Source organism: Camelus dromedarius, chromosome 9 (assembly GCF_036321535.1).
Source record: "Camelus dromedarius isolate mCamDro1 chromosome 9, mCamDro1.pat, whole genome shotgun sequence".
NCBI classification, from domain to species: domain Eukaryota; kingdom Metazoa; phylum Chordata; class Mammalia; order Artiodactyla; family Camelidae; genus Camelus; species Camelus dromedarius.
The window spans coordinates 43,401,582-43,415,322 of record NC_087444.1 but is presented as its reverse complement, the minus strand read 5'-3'; the positions used below and the strand labels follow the sequence as shown (position 1 = coordinate 43,415,322).

Below are 13,741 nucleotides of genomic sequence, written 5' to 3'. Positions count from 1 at the left end.
TCTACAGAATAGAGTCCATTGACAAGATAACGATAAGGAATAATGTCAAGACAAACCAGATTGAGAATCAAACCAAAGAAACTCAACAGAGGACAAGAGATCCTCTCTCTGCCTTTCTTACTTATCAAGCAGGACTTCCCCCACATTCCTGCTTCCTTAAGGCAATCTGGTCCCCAGCTCCCTATGCCTGTACTAAGTAGCTTTGATGTCTGCTGCCAGGCAGAAGGGAAGGACAAGAAAAGGGCAAGTCCCAATACCTTTCAGCCATTCAGCTAAAATTATTTCTGGATGCTATTTGTATGTGTTGTTTGCTACACATACTATGCCCAAAATGTAATTCATGGGACAATTTGATCTAAGCGAACATAAACTCTGTAAGCCCCAAATACCTGATGAAAATCTTTGCCACTGCTTTTACCATCGCCACTGAAATCCACATGCGAAAATAGGCAGCGTAATAAATGCCTGTCTGCCTCAGGACCGTGCCGATTCACAATCTAAAAAGATCAAAAATATGAGTTTGTTAGTCATTACTAAGAGGGATTTAAAAAAGAAGAAAATCAATCTCAAGGGCAAAATCCCAAAAACTATATTAACTGTTCATTTTGGAATAAGAGTTCTAGGAATTATTGAGATTATGTACCAATATTGTATAATTAAATATTTTAAAAATATTTCCTACAGGCACTAGTAGGAAGGACAGAAGGGAAAGCACCAATAATTAGCACCATGTAACTGTGTACTCTGATCAACCTCTACACCAAAAACACCAAATAGCACAAATGACACATAGTGAGAATACAAGCTATTTTATAAGTTGTAAGGCAATTTTAAAACAAACTGAACTCACTAAAGCATTTTTCCTATACGTTATTCTTACCCTAAAAGCGTAACCTGAAATCTCTGTAACATAATTGTGATTTTCACACTTCACAACAGCTTATAAGGCAAGGCTCTAAAGGAACTGGTCTAATTTCAGTACTGCCTCTGAGCTTCTTGCTGTTCCTCAAACCTACCAATGTTTGTACTTGCTTCTTCCTCAAACTGGAACACTCCAGAAATGTACACGTGGTTTGTTCTCTCACTTCCTTTAGGTTTCTGCTTGAAAGTCACCTCATCAGTGAGACTTTTCATAACTACTCTCCCTAAAACAGCAAATGACCTACCTTACCATCACCTCTCACCCTGCTTTACTTTTCTCTATATTACTTACCACCACCTGATACTTTGTTTATTTTCTATGTCTCACTAAACTGTAAGTTGCATGAGAAGAGGCAACCTGTGTAGTTGTGTTCACTTCTTCCCATCTAGTCAGGAAAAGAGCTAAGCATAATATATGTGCAGAGTAATCATTTGTTTATTTAATGCCACATTAAAATATTATAAGTAATAAACATTTAGCTACCTACTTTGGCCTAGAAATGAGACTGAGCTTCCCTGGTTTTAATCTTCAACAACTTTGCCAAAAATTATTCCCATTTTATAGTTGAGAAAGTAGACACTTAAAACAGACTCCATGAGCCTAAAATCCAATAGTCTAGGAATTGAGGAGTCTAGATTCATAGTCCAACTCCAAAGCCTACAATCTCTCTACTCTTATCATAATTATGTCACAGCTGGCTAAGTTAACTTATTTCAGTTTCAGTTTTTCCCATCCAGAATATATGAGAATTAAGTAAGATCAATTTTTACATCATCCTACAGACATTTTAAGGTTAAAAATCTATATAATCAAACTATATTCAGTGTCTTCTGGTGACTTACGGTGAGGGAGAATATGGTGGTGAGTATATGTGTGTTCATGTAAGGCTGAGGCAGTGTGCTGTGCACCAGAGGCAGAGCGGAATTGTGGACTAACTATACTTCAATAAAAATATATATTTTTAAAAATCTGTATAATCAGAGATAATTTTTTTTTCCTATCCCCGGAACACTGATGATATTATCTTAATGAGCCAATTCATATTAATTAGGAAGAATCACCCTGCTCCAAGCAACCAGGCCTCATCCTCAAAAGAGCAAGAGTATCTGGCTTAATAAACATTTCTTGAGTACATACTAGATACCATTCAAAGTATAGCAAATATAGCAGCAGAGGAGACCAATGGGTTCCACAGCTCTCATGAAGTATGTTTTCACGGAAGAAAGAAAGTACAGGCAAACAATTTCTGACATTATTAACTGTCATATTAAAATAAAACAGGGTGAAGTGATAGCAATAGGACGGGAGTGGTACTTCTGAGAGACCATCCCTAAAGATTTAACATATAAACTGAGATTTAAAATATTTAGATGATAACCACAGATAGAGCTGACGGAAGAACTTTTGAGACATAAGTTAAACAGAAAAAAGACCAGAGGGAGTCAAGGGACCAGATCATGGTTAATTAACATACAGACTTAACTGGGGACTGTTACATCAACCTAAAAAATGGAAAAGACATTCCATTTCACAGTCAATGGCCAAAAAATAAAAATAAAAAAAATTAAAATCTTGAAGTTTTAATTTTAAGTAGGATCAGCAAAATTTTACACATACTCCTTCTTATCCTTTAACATTTATTTCTATATTTTATAATTTTACAATTGCTTTTATAACCACTCGATCCTCACAGCAACCCTAAAAAACATATACAAAATACATCATGTTACTACAGATAAGATTTTTAAAAATAAAGTCACGATTACAAGAACTAAAGACAAATTTTACACATGATTTGCTGAATGAGCGGTAGGATCAGAAGGTGTGATTTATGGCTGCTAAGTGAATGAAATATTCCTTCTGTGATACCACACTACCTTTCTCTAGTTTTAAAAGAAAACAACTGCTCGTAAACCAGTATTTTAAAAACATGACCTTGGGTTGCAAAGACGTTGAAATAAGATTTCACTGATCCCATGATTAAGCCTTATACATTTTACCTAAAGTTCAAACCATTTCACCTATTGGGCAAGAGACCAGTAAAGTCATTCAATGTTTTAGTTAAGTAACTACATCTTATAATCTGATAGCAAAATCTTTAGCTACATTAAAAATAAAGTAACTATATCAAGGGTATTCTACAGTACTTCTGTAATGATCTGATCTGTGGCTAGAGTAACATATTCTCAGCTAGGAGTAACATATTAAAAGGAACATTAACAAATAGTGCATCCATGATGGTAGAGATTCAGAAAATCATGCATAATGACTGGGGAAATGGAGCACTATTTGGCCTAGAAAAAACATGAGGGAAGAATAAAGACTTAACTATGTAAAGGGTACTTACATAAAATATTAAATCTTATTCAGAAAAAAGAGCCCCACTCTCTCATGTCCTTGTTTCCAAGATGACCAAGAAAAGAAGAAACAATGGTTGTGCCAAAAAGGGCAGTGGCCTTGTGCAGCCTGTTTGCTGCACCAACCTGCTCGATGTGTGCCCAAGGACAAGGCCATTAAGAAGTTCATCATTCAAAACATAATAGAGGCCCCAGCCATCAGGGACATTTCCAAAGTGAGTGTTTTCAACCCCTATGTGCTTCCCAAGCTGTATGTGAAACTACATTACTCCGAGAGTTGTGTCATTAACACAAGGTAGTCAGGAATCATTCTCATGAAGCCTGAAAGGACTTAAAACCTCTACGCCTATTTAGACCTGTGGGTGTTGCCCCACAACCTTCATCAAAGCCCATGTAAAGAGTTAAGTCCTTTAAGATGGAAGAAATATTGTCCTCAAAAAAAAAAAAAAAAAAAAGTAAAAATACTTAAAAAAAAAGAAACAGAAAAAGAGCCTCAAACATTTTATTTTAGTTTGTTATAAAGACATTCCACCCTTACTCCATCTAAAGATATTTCATCCAGACATCGAGAAATCTCAACTGACTGCCTTCAGAGCCAGGATTATAGTCAGCTCCAATCATTAACCATTGTTTTTCTTCTGTTTTCACAGAAATGCCTTATTAAAAACCTTATTTATCACAAAATACAAGCCTAATTTTGGGAGCCCAGCTGCATCACCACCTGCTAAAATGAGATATAACCGTTTAACTGAACTGATCTATTTTCACGACTAGGGGATGAACTCAATGAAATAATGGAGCAATCGACCAGCTGAACTTATAATATATGAAACTTCAAGGGAAGTTTCAGAGGAGGAAACTGGAACACTAACAGCATCAGCCACAGGTGCCATACTATAAAATTATGCTAGTATTTAAAGAGAATAAAAGGAGATGGTACAGTCTCAGCAATATTGGCTAATTAGTCCAGAACTTGTTCTTCTGGTTCTTTCTCAATTTCTACTTAAAAACTGAGTTACATTTAAAAATTTAATTACATTAAACTGAATGAACATGAAAGAAAGAAAAGAAAGGAAAGAAAGGAAAGAAAGGAAGAAAGAAAGGAAGAAAGGAAGAAAGAAAGAAAGGAAGAAAGGAAGAAAGGAAGAAAGAAAGAAAGAAAGGAAGGAAGGAAGGAAGGAAGGTAGGAAGGAAGGAAGGCAGGCAGGCAGGCAGGCAGGCAGGCAGGCAGGCAGACATTCCTAATAAGGCTGTCCACAAATGGTAAGGAGTAAATGTATGAGGTGGTCAACTAAATTCCATGGTCAGAAACAATAAGAATCCCTATCTCTATTAATACAATTTAAATATTCTTTGGGTAGCATATTGATAAAGCAGCAATTACCTGATGAATTGTGCCTCCAATCCCAGATCCTAAAAACAGATTTAAAAAAAAAAAAAAAAACCAAACCCACAGGCCTCTCACCTTTTGAGATGGCCTGCATTCTGCCTACCGAATGTGCGTCTCCCTAGGGCCCCTCTCACTTTCCTTTCCCAGATGACCCCATCTACCAGGGTCACTCTTGCCTTCTGAAATGGCCCACACTCTATGGAGTGTGTATCTCCTTGAATAAATGTATTTTCACTTTAAAACAGAATGAAACAAAACACCCACATGTATGGGGAATTTCACATAAAAACAAGATTTATATAAAGAAAAAAATCTATCCTAATAGATGCTCTCAGAGGCCCAAGATTCTATACAAAGTACCAGATTTTTAAAATTTAAATTGAAGACTATAACTTGCTACATTAAAATAATCAGTTACATAACTGGAATAATTAGACTATATGCTAATAACACATGCTCCACAGAAATAATCGAGTCTTCATATTTCTTAAACTTGTTAAGCATTTTCTAACCCATAAAAATATTCATTCTAGGTTTTTATTGTATTATCTGTATGAATTCTTTGGGTTATTTTATTTTAAAAAATAGTGCATCGATTCAAAACAGTTTAATATATTGAAAAGAACATGAAAAATTTCTGAAGCAAACATAAAGGGTTACTTCTAACAAAATAAGCACTAATTTAAGGACAAAAATGTCAAACTCCTAAGCAAAAGATGGTAAAACTAAGCTCTTTTTTTTTCTATTCTAGCCTCTCATATTAAAAAAAAAAATTCCATTTTCAACAAAACATTCACTTAAGAAGTGGTCCAGAGAGTTCTTTGCACCTCAAATGATAGGCCAAATGCAGATTTCTATTTGGAACTGATAAATCCAGATATAAAAATGTTTAGGACTGATGAATTATGTATGTCCCAAAACAAATATAATTATTCTTTGTTCAAGTGATGAATCTGGAGCACAGATGAGCCGTGAAAGAAGGCTGTCCATTTAGAGACTAGATCAATATTCCAACAGAAACTGGAAAATGGCAAAGGAGATAGAGCTGGGGGAACAACCAAGCTCAAGATGCCACTTTTAATGTCTATGAATAAACCATCTAGTCAAAGGAGAATGCTGGAGAATAAAAAATAAAGAAAGGAAGGTGCGGGGTGGAGGGAGGCAGAGGTACAGCTCAGGGACAGAGCACATGCTTTGCATACATGAGGTCCTGGGTTTAATCCCAGGTACCTCCATTAAAAAAAAAAAAAAAAGGAAAAGAAAGAAGCAACCATTACCAAATCAGAATGCAGAACATAGAAGACTACCCCAACACACTTCCCCATCCTCAAGCATCCCCAAGATTATCTGTGAGTAAATAACTGGACTGATTCAAAGATAAGCAAAAATCCAAAGACTCAGCATGGAACTCATCTGAAGAAACTGTAAAACAGAGCAAAGAAACACACAACACAACTAAAGAACATACTTTTCAAAGGACTTACCAAAACAAAAAACAGGATAGTTCAGACAAGTAATATTCCATATCCTCAAAGAAATTATAGAAACTGTTTTTGCTTTATAAGAAGAAAAGTCCTCAGAGAGGTAAAACACTGGTTCAAGGACAAGATAGCAGAAGGAAATGAAAGCAAACTTGTAGCAATTAGGAAAGAAACAAAGCAAAAATCTTACAGAAAAGAGAACTTAACAATCAACACACTTCAATCCACAGAAAATGAAAAACATTCAAATAAAATAACAAAATCCCTGAAATAAAAGTCTGAATTGGAAGACTGAAAAGTGTATCACACAAGAAAGGATGATGCAGAATAATCAATACTAAAGCATACTTGTAAAGTCAATAAATTCTAAATAAAAGAAAATTCAAAGGGATATTGAGGTTAGGAGTAGATGCAGCAGGTAAAGTTAGTTACCTAAAGTGAACTGAAGAGAGAGACAAAAGAAGACAGACAGCTTTTGGCATTTGATGTTCCTTAAAGAATAATGGGGAGCAATATTTACAAAACTATGGGGAACAAACCTGACCCAAGAATTTAATATCTACTGATAATTGGACTTCAAATAAAAATGAGAAAGATATTCTCAAGCATCAAAGAACTCATGTAACAGCATCCAAGTTTTAAATTATAAACAAATCTGACAATAATCTATAGCCAAAAAAAGAATGAAAATAAAACTTTTTTTCAAGACTATAAAAACTGCAGTAAAAGAAAAAGCTGGGGGGGGGGGTATAGCTCAAGTGGTAGAGTGCATGCTTAGCATACACAACGTCCTGGATTCAATCCCCAGGACCGCCTCCAAAAATAAATAAATAAGTAAACCCAACCACCCCCCTCCAAAACAAACCAAACCAAACCAAAAAAACAGAACAAGCTGCAAGGGCCAGTGGGCTGGAGGGGTGGAAGAGGGGGAAAAGGAAGAGGCTAAAAGCAATCCATTTCCATATACAATACATTTTTAATAAGACTATATTCTTTGAATAAAAATCATTTTATAGAGTAGACTTTTTCCATAATTATCAAGCAAAATTAATTATAAAAGTATTTTGTAAATATTGAAAACAATATGAAAACGATGAACCCAACGCCATATCCAGTTGGTGGTATAACTATGCCAAGAACTATTTTAAATGATTTTAAAACATTAATTTGATTCTACAACTCTAGTGAGATACACCTTTAAGAGATCCCCCCACCAACTCCACAAAAAATAGGTCAACTATTTTCCATAATCACAGTGCTGTTACTAGAGTCACGACTGTTAGTCTAGACTCTTGATTGTGTAGCATGAAATAAAGCAAATGATCTTTTTTTTTTTTTTTACAGAAAATGGGAATTTTTGCACTAGAAGAAAGGAGAGACAGATTTTAGATCATGAATTGAAATAAAAATCCCTTGGTCCTGAAATTAAACTGGAAGTATCAGTATGAATTCATGATGTACTTTCTCTTAAGCTTTGTCCACTGAAAGGCCTAATGATTGCTAACTGAGCATCAGTAAGCAATACAACTGTTGAAATAACTTTCTAGGCCCAAAATGGAGTGCTCCTGCCCTGGGTGCAACATCAGCAAACCAAAACTTAGATAACTCTAGAGTCCCTGTAAATATTCCACTTGACCAGAAACACAGTATATTCAGTCAGCCAATCCCCAAACATCAAGCCAATTCTGAGCCTCCTAATCCCTAACAAGATTGACTATGTGGCCCTAGTCAATCAGATATTTTCCATTTGTCTTTCCTTATTCTTTATCCTATAAAAGCTTCTTGCCTTTTGCCCCATTTTGCAGAAGACTGTCCACTTTATGAAATGTTAAAGTTTGTTTGTATCACCTAAACTGTCTTAATCATTTTTTAACACAAGAGATGGTAATCTCTAAATACCACTTTCCACTAAAATAAATCCAAGACCTCTTAGAGAAATTATATGAGTCTGGAATATTTCAGTTTCCATGTTTCTGGAATCACATCAAAGACTACGAATAAGAATAGGGTCAAACTGACTCAGAAGCCAACTGGAATAAGCTTTCAATGAATTCAAACACTTCAAATATGTTAAAAATACATGAATTCCTAATATTAAAAAATTCATTCCTTCATCATATTTGGAGGATGCTAAGAAACAAATTACTTTGAAAAATGGCAAATAGAGAATCAAGCCCTTCCTATATAAACTATACTTCAGGCAACCAAACAGTTAGTTGGTAAAGGTAGTTTCCCTTTAGAGTACTATTTCAACCAATAAAAAATGCATAACAACTAGAATGTCACCATTTTGCAATCCCTAACAAATCAATTAATCTACTCAATGAACAAAGGCCGCTAAAAATCACAAAACAGAGACAACCATACATCATGAACCTTCTGATTCAAGTATACACCACCACCTGTAAAACTATCCTAAGGGAGAAAAAATGCCTTAATCTGATTAAGCTCCCAAATTTAATCACCAATTTACAGGAAATGTAAGAGACAGAGGAACATGTAAAATACCACCCTGGGAATGTAACTAGCAATATTCAGACTATGGGTTACTTACAACAGGACAAAACAATCTGATTTCTTTAACAAAATAACTGCAAGAAAAAGGAGGGGGAAATCATAGATTTTAAAAGAGATTTAATAAGGGCCAATGCAGCAGGGGTTTTTTTTTTTGGATCTTGACTCAAGCCAACTGTCATTTAAAAATTTTTTATATAAGGTAAACTGAGGAAATGTGAATGTTAAAAAACTGCTTTTAAAAGATGTGCTAACAGAATTGAGGTTAAGTTATTATTAACATTTAAACAGATAAAATTTCACCTGAAATATACTTTAAACAATTGAGAATGAGTCATATGAAACAAGATTGGTCATGACTTCAAATGAAGTTAGATGACAGATTCATGGGGGTTATATTATACTACTGTACTCATGTGTGTGCCTGGGATTAACTTTAGTAAACCTTTTATTATAAATTTTACTTATTTAATAAATTTTAATTTTTATTACATTTTTACAAATAAATTTCACATTTTAATAAACTTTTTAAAAATTGTATTTACAGAGACTACCATTTAAGCAGGATACGAAATGTTTTTATAGCAAAGCTATTTTAAAGTAGAAACAAAAATACTCAAGTGTTAAAAAGCTGAGTAGAAAAACCAGAGTTTACTTACCTTTCTACATTTTACTTACATTTTTTCTTTAATAATGACAACAAATATTTTTAAAGAAAAAAACTACAGCAGTTAATCTTAAAACAACACAATAAAATACTAACTCATGGGGCAAACTAAATTCTAACCTTGTTTTTTCATCTATAAAATGGTAATACTAGCTAGCTAGTTGCTCATGTGTTTAGTAAACCCATTTATCTAATAAATTCAATAAACATTTCTTCTCCCCACTTGTCAGTAGGAGAAATAACAAATATAAAGAAATAACAGGAATATAAAGGCTTAGCCTTTTGGACTTCATCTTGGACAACTTTTATATCCATTCTAGAACTCCCCATGGAGTTGGCCAAGATTCTGTTGAGTTTCCACCACAGTCCTCCTTCTGAACAATTCTGTTTCAAACCTGTCCTCCTCCCCCACCACAGGTGTTGAAACCTTATAGATAACCTGCATTCCAAACTGTCTCCTATCTGTTTCCAGAAGACATTCCAGAGAACAGCAACAAAGGCCCAGCTTAGGAGCCTGAGCTTTGAACTGAATGGGCCAGAGATACACAAAAGATTATAAAACAGCAAAGAAACTATTAGTTATAAATTTAAGAAAAGCCACTCTAACAACAAAGTGGAAGATGTTTTAGAGTAGGGGCTGTCAAGGGCAATCAAACTTGGGACTAGAAGACCTTCCAGTCCAGTCTACTTTTTTTCTACTTCTTCATGTTCCGTGAACAATTATAAAGAGACTCCACATAGGACTGTTGTGGATTCAAATCTTACATCTGCCATTTTCAGCAATGGGCAAAAATATTTAATTCAGTGTAAAATAGAACAATACTACCCACTTATACCCATCCTGCATGACTGTGGCAAGAATGTGAGAACTGACATAAAGTCACATTAAAAATAATGTCTGGAACATTGTAAATGCCTGAATAGTTGCTATAAAAGATAAGGGCACTGACTGTACACACTAAATGACTGAAGTGACAAAATTTCCAGCATTTTTTACTCAATATTGTAAGATCAATCCATGCTGTTCCACATATATTCTGACTACTTCACAGTATACCTTGTTAATGGACACTTGGTTGTTTTCAGCTTTGGGCTATTGCGATACCTGTTTTTTTGATGACTGTGTATAGGCATTTTTGTTTAGTACATATGTAGAACTGCTAGATCATAAGCGGTATGTTCAGCAACTGAAAGAGAAGCTTCTGAGATGCCAGTATCAATTTTCTTGATCTGCATGGTTATAATAGTTATGCACATTTTTTGAAAATTCATCTGCACACTTATGATTTGTGAAATGTCCTGTATATACATCTTACTTCAATAAAAAGCTGACTAGGAGTTACTCAGTTTTTCTTGGTCTCTCCCATGTATAAATGTAATTAAACTTCTGTTTGAAAAACAAAGTTAATAAAAAAAAATGTGTGGTACACAGCAGATGCTTAAACAGTTGCTGTATGAAACTGTTAGCTGACATTCTGATCAACACAGCTTTCAGAATTAGTCTAAGGAATTAATTCAAATAAAGGGAAAGGGAGACTCGGGGGCTATAGCTCAGTGCTTGGCATCCACGAGGTCCTCCTTTCAATCCCCAGTGCCTCCATTAAGGGAGAAGAGAAAAGAAAACAAACATAGTAAGGGGGTAAGTCTTCACTGGGGAGGTAGTACTGGATTTGGTTATTAAAAGATGAAAATTCTAGGAACAGCATTTAGGACTGGACTTTAAAGGGCCCTGAAACTCTTTACTGAGGAGCTTGGATTTTGTTCTGTAGTAAGAGGACCACTGAAGGTACTGAACAATGAACTTAAGCACCATAATTCATCAAAGCAGCATCAAATGTAATTAATTCTATAAGCATACACACCAGTTATTTCAATGTGCCAGAGAAGCAGTACTACATGAAGAGAAAGAAAAAATCCATTCTAAGATTAGAGCTTAGGTAATTTTAAGAACTGAGCTTTTCCATTAGAAAGCAGAGCAGAAGAGTTGCCCAAGTTTGAATTTCTAGAAATCTATCCTACAAATATATAACACATATATGCATGCAAGAAATGATCTTCTAACAACATTGTCAACAGCAAAAAAATGAAACACAAAATATGAAACCAAAAAACTTATATAACCTAAATGACCATCAATAGTGAAGTAAATCATCTGATTCATCCATACAATGGTTTGCTATATACCCTTAAAGGAATGAAACAGCTTTTCGTGTATGGATAAGGAACTATTTCTCAGATAGACTGGTTAACTTAAAAAAAAAAAAAAATCAAGATGCAGAACAGTTTATATTGTATGCCACCACATGAAAAGGGGATGGGAAATATTTCCCTATTTTCTGTATGCAAATATCTTTGAAAAGGTAGTTAAGAAACAGCTAATATTGGTTGCCTACGGCTAGGAGTAGCTAGAGTAATCAGGTTAATATATTACTTATTTCTAAAATAAAATTAAATCACAACTCCTACACACACATGCACTCCAAAAATAGAAAAAGGTTCCCATACGAACTCTCTCAATTCTTAGATTTAGCTCAATTAGGCACCTATTTCATTTGGAAGTTTGTGCTTGTATACTACCTCATATAATAACTACAATTTATACTGCAGAGGGAAGAGAATTAATTTTTTTTTAATGCTTGTGACAGGACCTATGCTAGGTACTCTGCTTGATTTCATTTAATCCTAACAAGGATACCAGGCAAATTTTATTGTTTTTATCCTTATTTTGCAAATGAGGGAAAATAAAATACACAAAAGTAACCCAAAGTCATAGAGCTACTAAGTTATAATAATTAGACAATATAAACAATTCTAAGTATAATACTCCGTAATTTATAAATAGGAAAGGGGTATAATCATTAAAACTAAGGCACAGAATACTATTTTACTTTTGTAAAGATTGAGCGAAATGCTCTGAAGTTAAATCTCTATTTGAGAACAGTAATTTTAAAAGATTGGGGGGCAAAGGATTTGGGTTGCCCTTTCTCCAAAGATATACAAATAAGCACATGAAAAGATGCTCAACACCATCAGGTATAAATCAAAACTACAATGAGATATCAGTTCACACCCACTAGAATGTCTAAAAGCAAAAAGACACGCAATAATGAATATTAATAAGGATGAGGACGAATTGGAACCTTCATACACTGCTCCTAGAAATGAAAAGTGCTCTGGGAAAGTCTGGCAGTTCTTCAGAAAGCCAGAGTTACCATATGACCCAGCAATTCCATTCTTTGGTATACATCACCAAAACTGAAAATAGACATTCACCCAAAACTTGTAAACAAACGTTGATACCCACAATATTCACAATAGCCAAAAAGTGAAACCAAACCTAAATATCTAACTGATGGGTAAACAAAATGTAACATATCCATAAAGAAATGAAGTACTAATGTATGTTCCAACTGGAATGAACCTTGAAAAACAAAGCCTCATATGGTATGATTCCATTTATATGAAAATGAAATTCATGAAATCTGTATGAAATGTCCAGAAAGGCAAATCCACAGAAGCACAAAGTGGGTTAGTCGTTGGCAGAGGCTGCAGGGAGGGAGAAATGGAGAGCAGATGCTAATGGATTCAGGTGTTTCTTTTTGGGGTGATGAAAACATTCTGGAGTTAGATGGTGATAGCTCAACAGCTTAGTGAATCTACTAGAACCTAACAAATTTTACATTTTAAAAGGGTCAATTTTATAGTTTGTGAAGTGCATCTCAATTTTTTAAAGTAGAAAAGGAAAAAAACAGGGACAAGACTGAAACAAATCAGATCAGATTTCAAAAGTTTTATAGAAAAATTAAAATCTGTGAATCCTAAAATTAAAAAAAAAAGACTGGGATAAGATCTCTTTTATATATTAAGCTGAAATCATATGAAATAAGGGGCAAAAGTTACTTTTTATGCAATACACCCACATAAATTTCCAACTTTCCACTGTATACTCATTCCTTTAATGGCACTTTTCTGATTAGACTACTTACATGCTGTATTTCCTGCTGGCTGGCTCGGTAGTTTTTCTTGGTTAAATTGTCCACCAGGTAGCTGATTTGAGACAAGGCCAGCGAGAGCGAGTCAAGATTCATTGCTGGTTGGGGCGGAAGCAGGCGGCCGAGCCCGGCGCAAAATCACCATTATTCCCCTTTAGTCACCTCAGAGGCAGGTTAATGCTTTCTTTGTAATTAGCCTATATCTGGTGTCTGTACAGTGTCTTCAGTTTTTCTTTACCAGGGGTCTTACTCTTTTCTGAAACATGGCACCTGTTAAAAAAAAAAATCCACATTTTTTAATTAGTTTATTTTTTATTAGGGTTAAAAATTCCATCTCTCCATCTTAATTCCTGAAATACCACTAAGGATTTTTTTTTAAATTAAGATGTCTCAACCACTACTGATAAAAGATGTCAAA

The 13,741-nt window shown here is 34.6% G+C and overlaps 1 protein-coding gene and 1 pseudogene across 7 annotated transcripts in view; one reads left to right on the top strand and one right to left on the bottom strand.

The window, feature by feature from the left end:
• CNOT1 (CCR4-NOT transcription complex subunit 1) overlaps positions 1–13,741 on the bottom strand; it is a 94,930-nt gene that overhangs the window by 54,543 nt on the left and 26,646 nt on the right. For all 7 annotated transcript variants that reach the window (XM_031458336.2, XM_031458339.2, XM_064489106.1 and 4 more), the window contains exons 2-3: positions 13,318–13,593; positions 390–497 (exon numbers count right to left, since the gene is read on the bottom strand). In XM_031458336.2, the coding sequence (XP_031314196.2) occupies positions 390–497; positions 13,318–13,419 (210 nt within the window). In that variant the 5' untranslated portion in view covers positions 13,420–13,593. The remainder of the gene's footprint in view (positions 1–389; positions 498–13,317; positions 13,594–13,741) is intronic.
• Positions 3,331–4,101, top strand: LOC105093794 (small ribosomal subunit protein eS26-like; annotated as a pseudogene).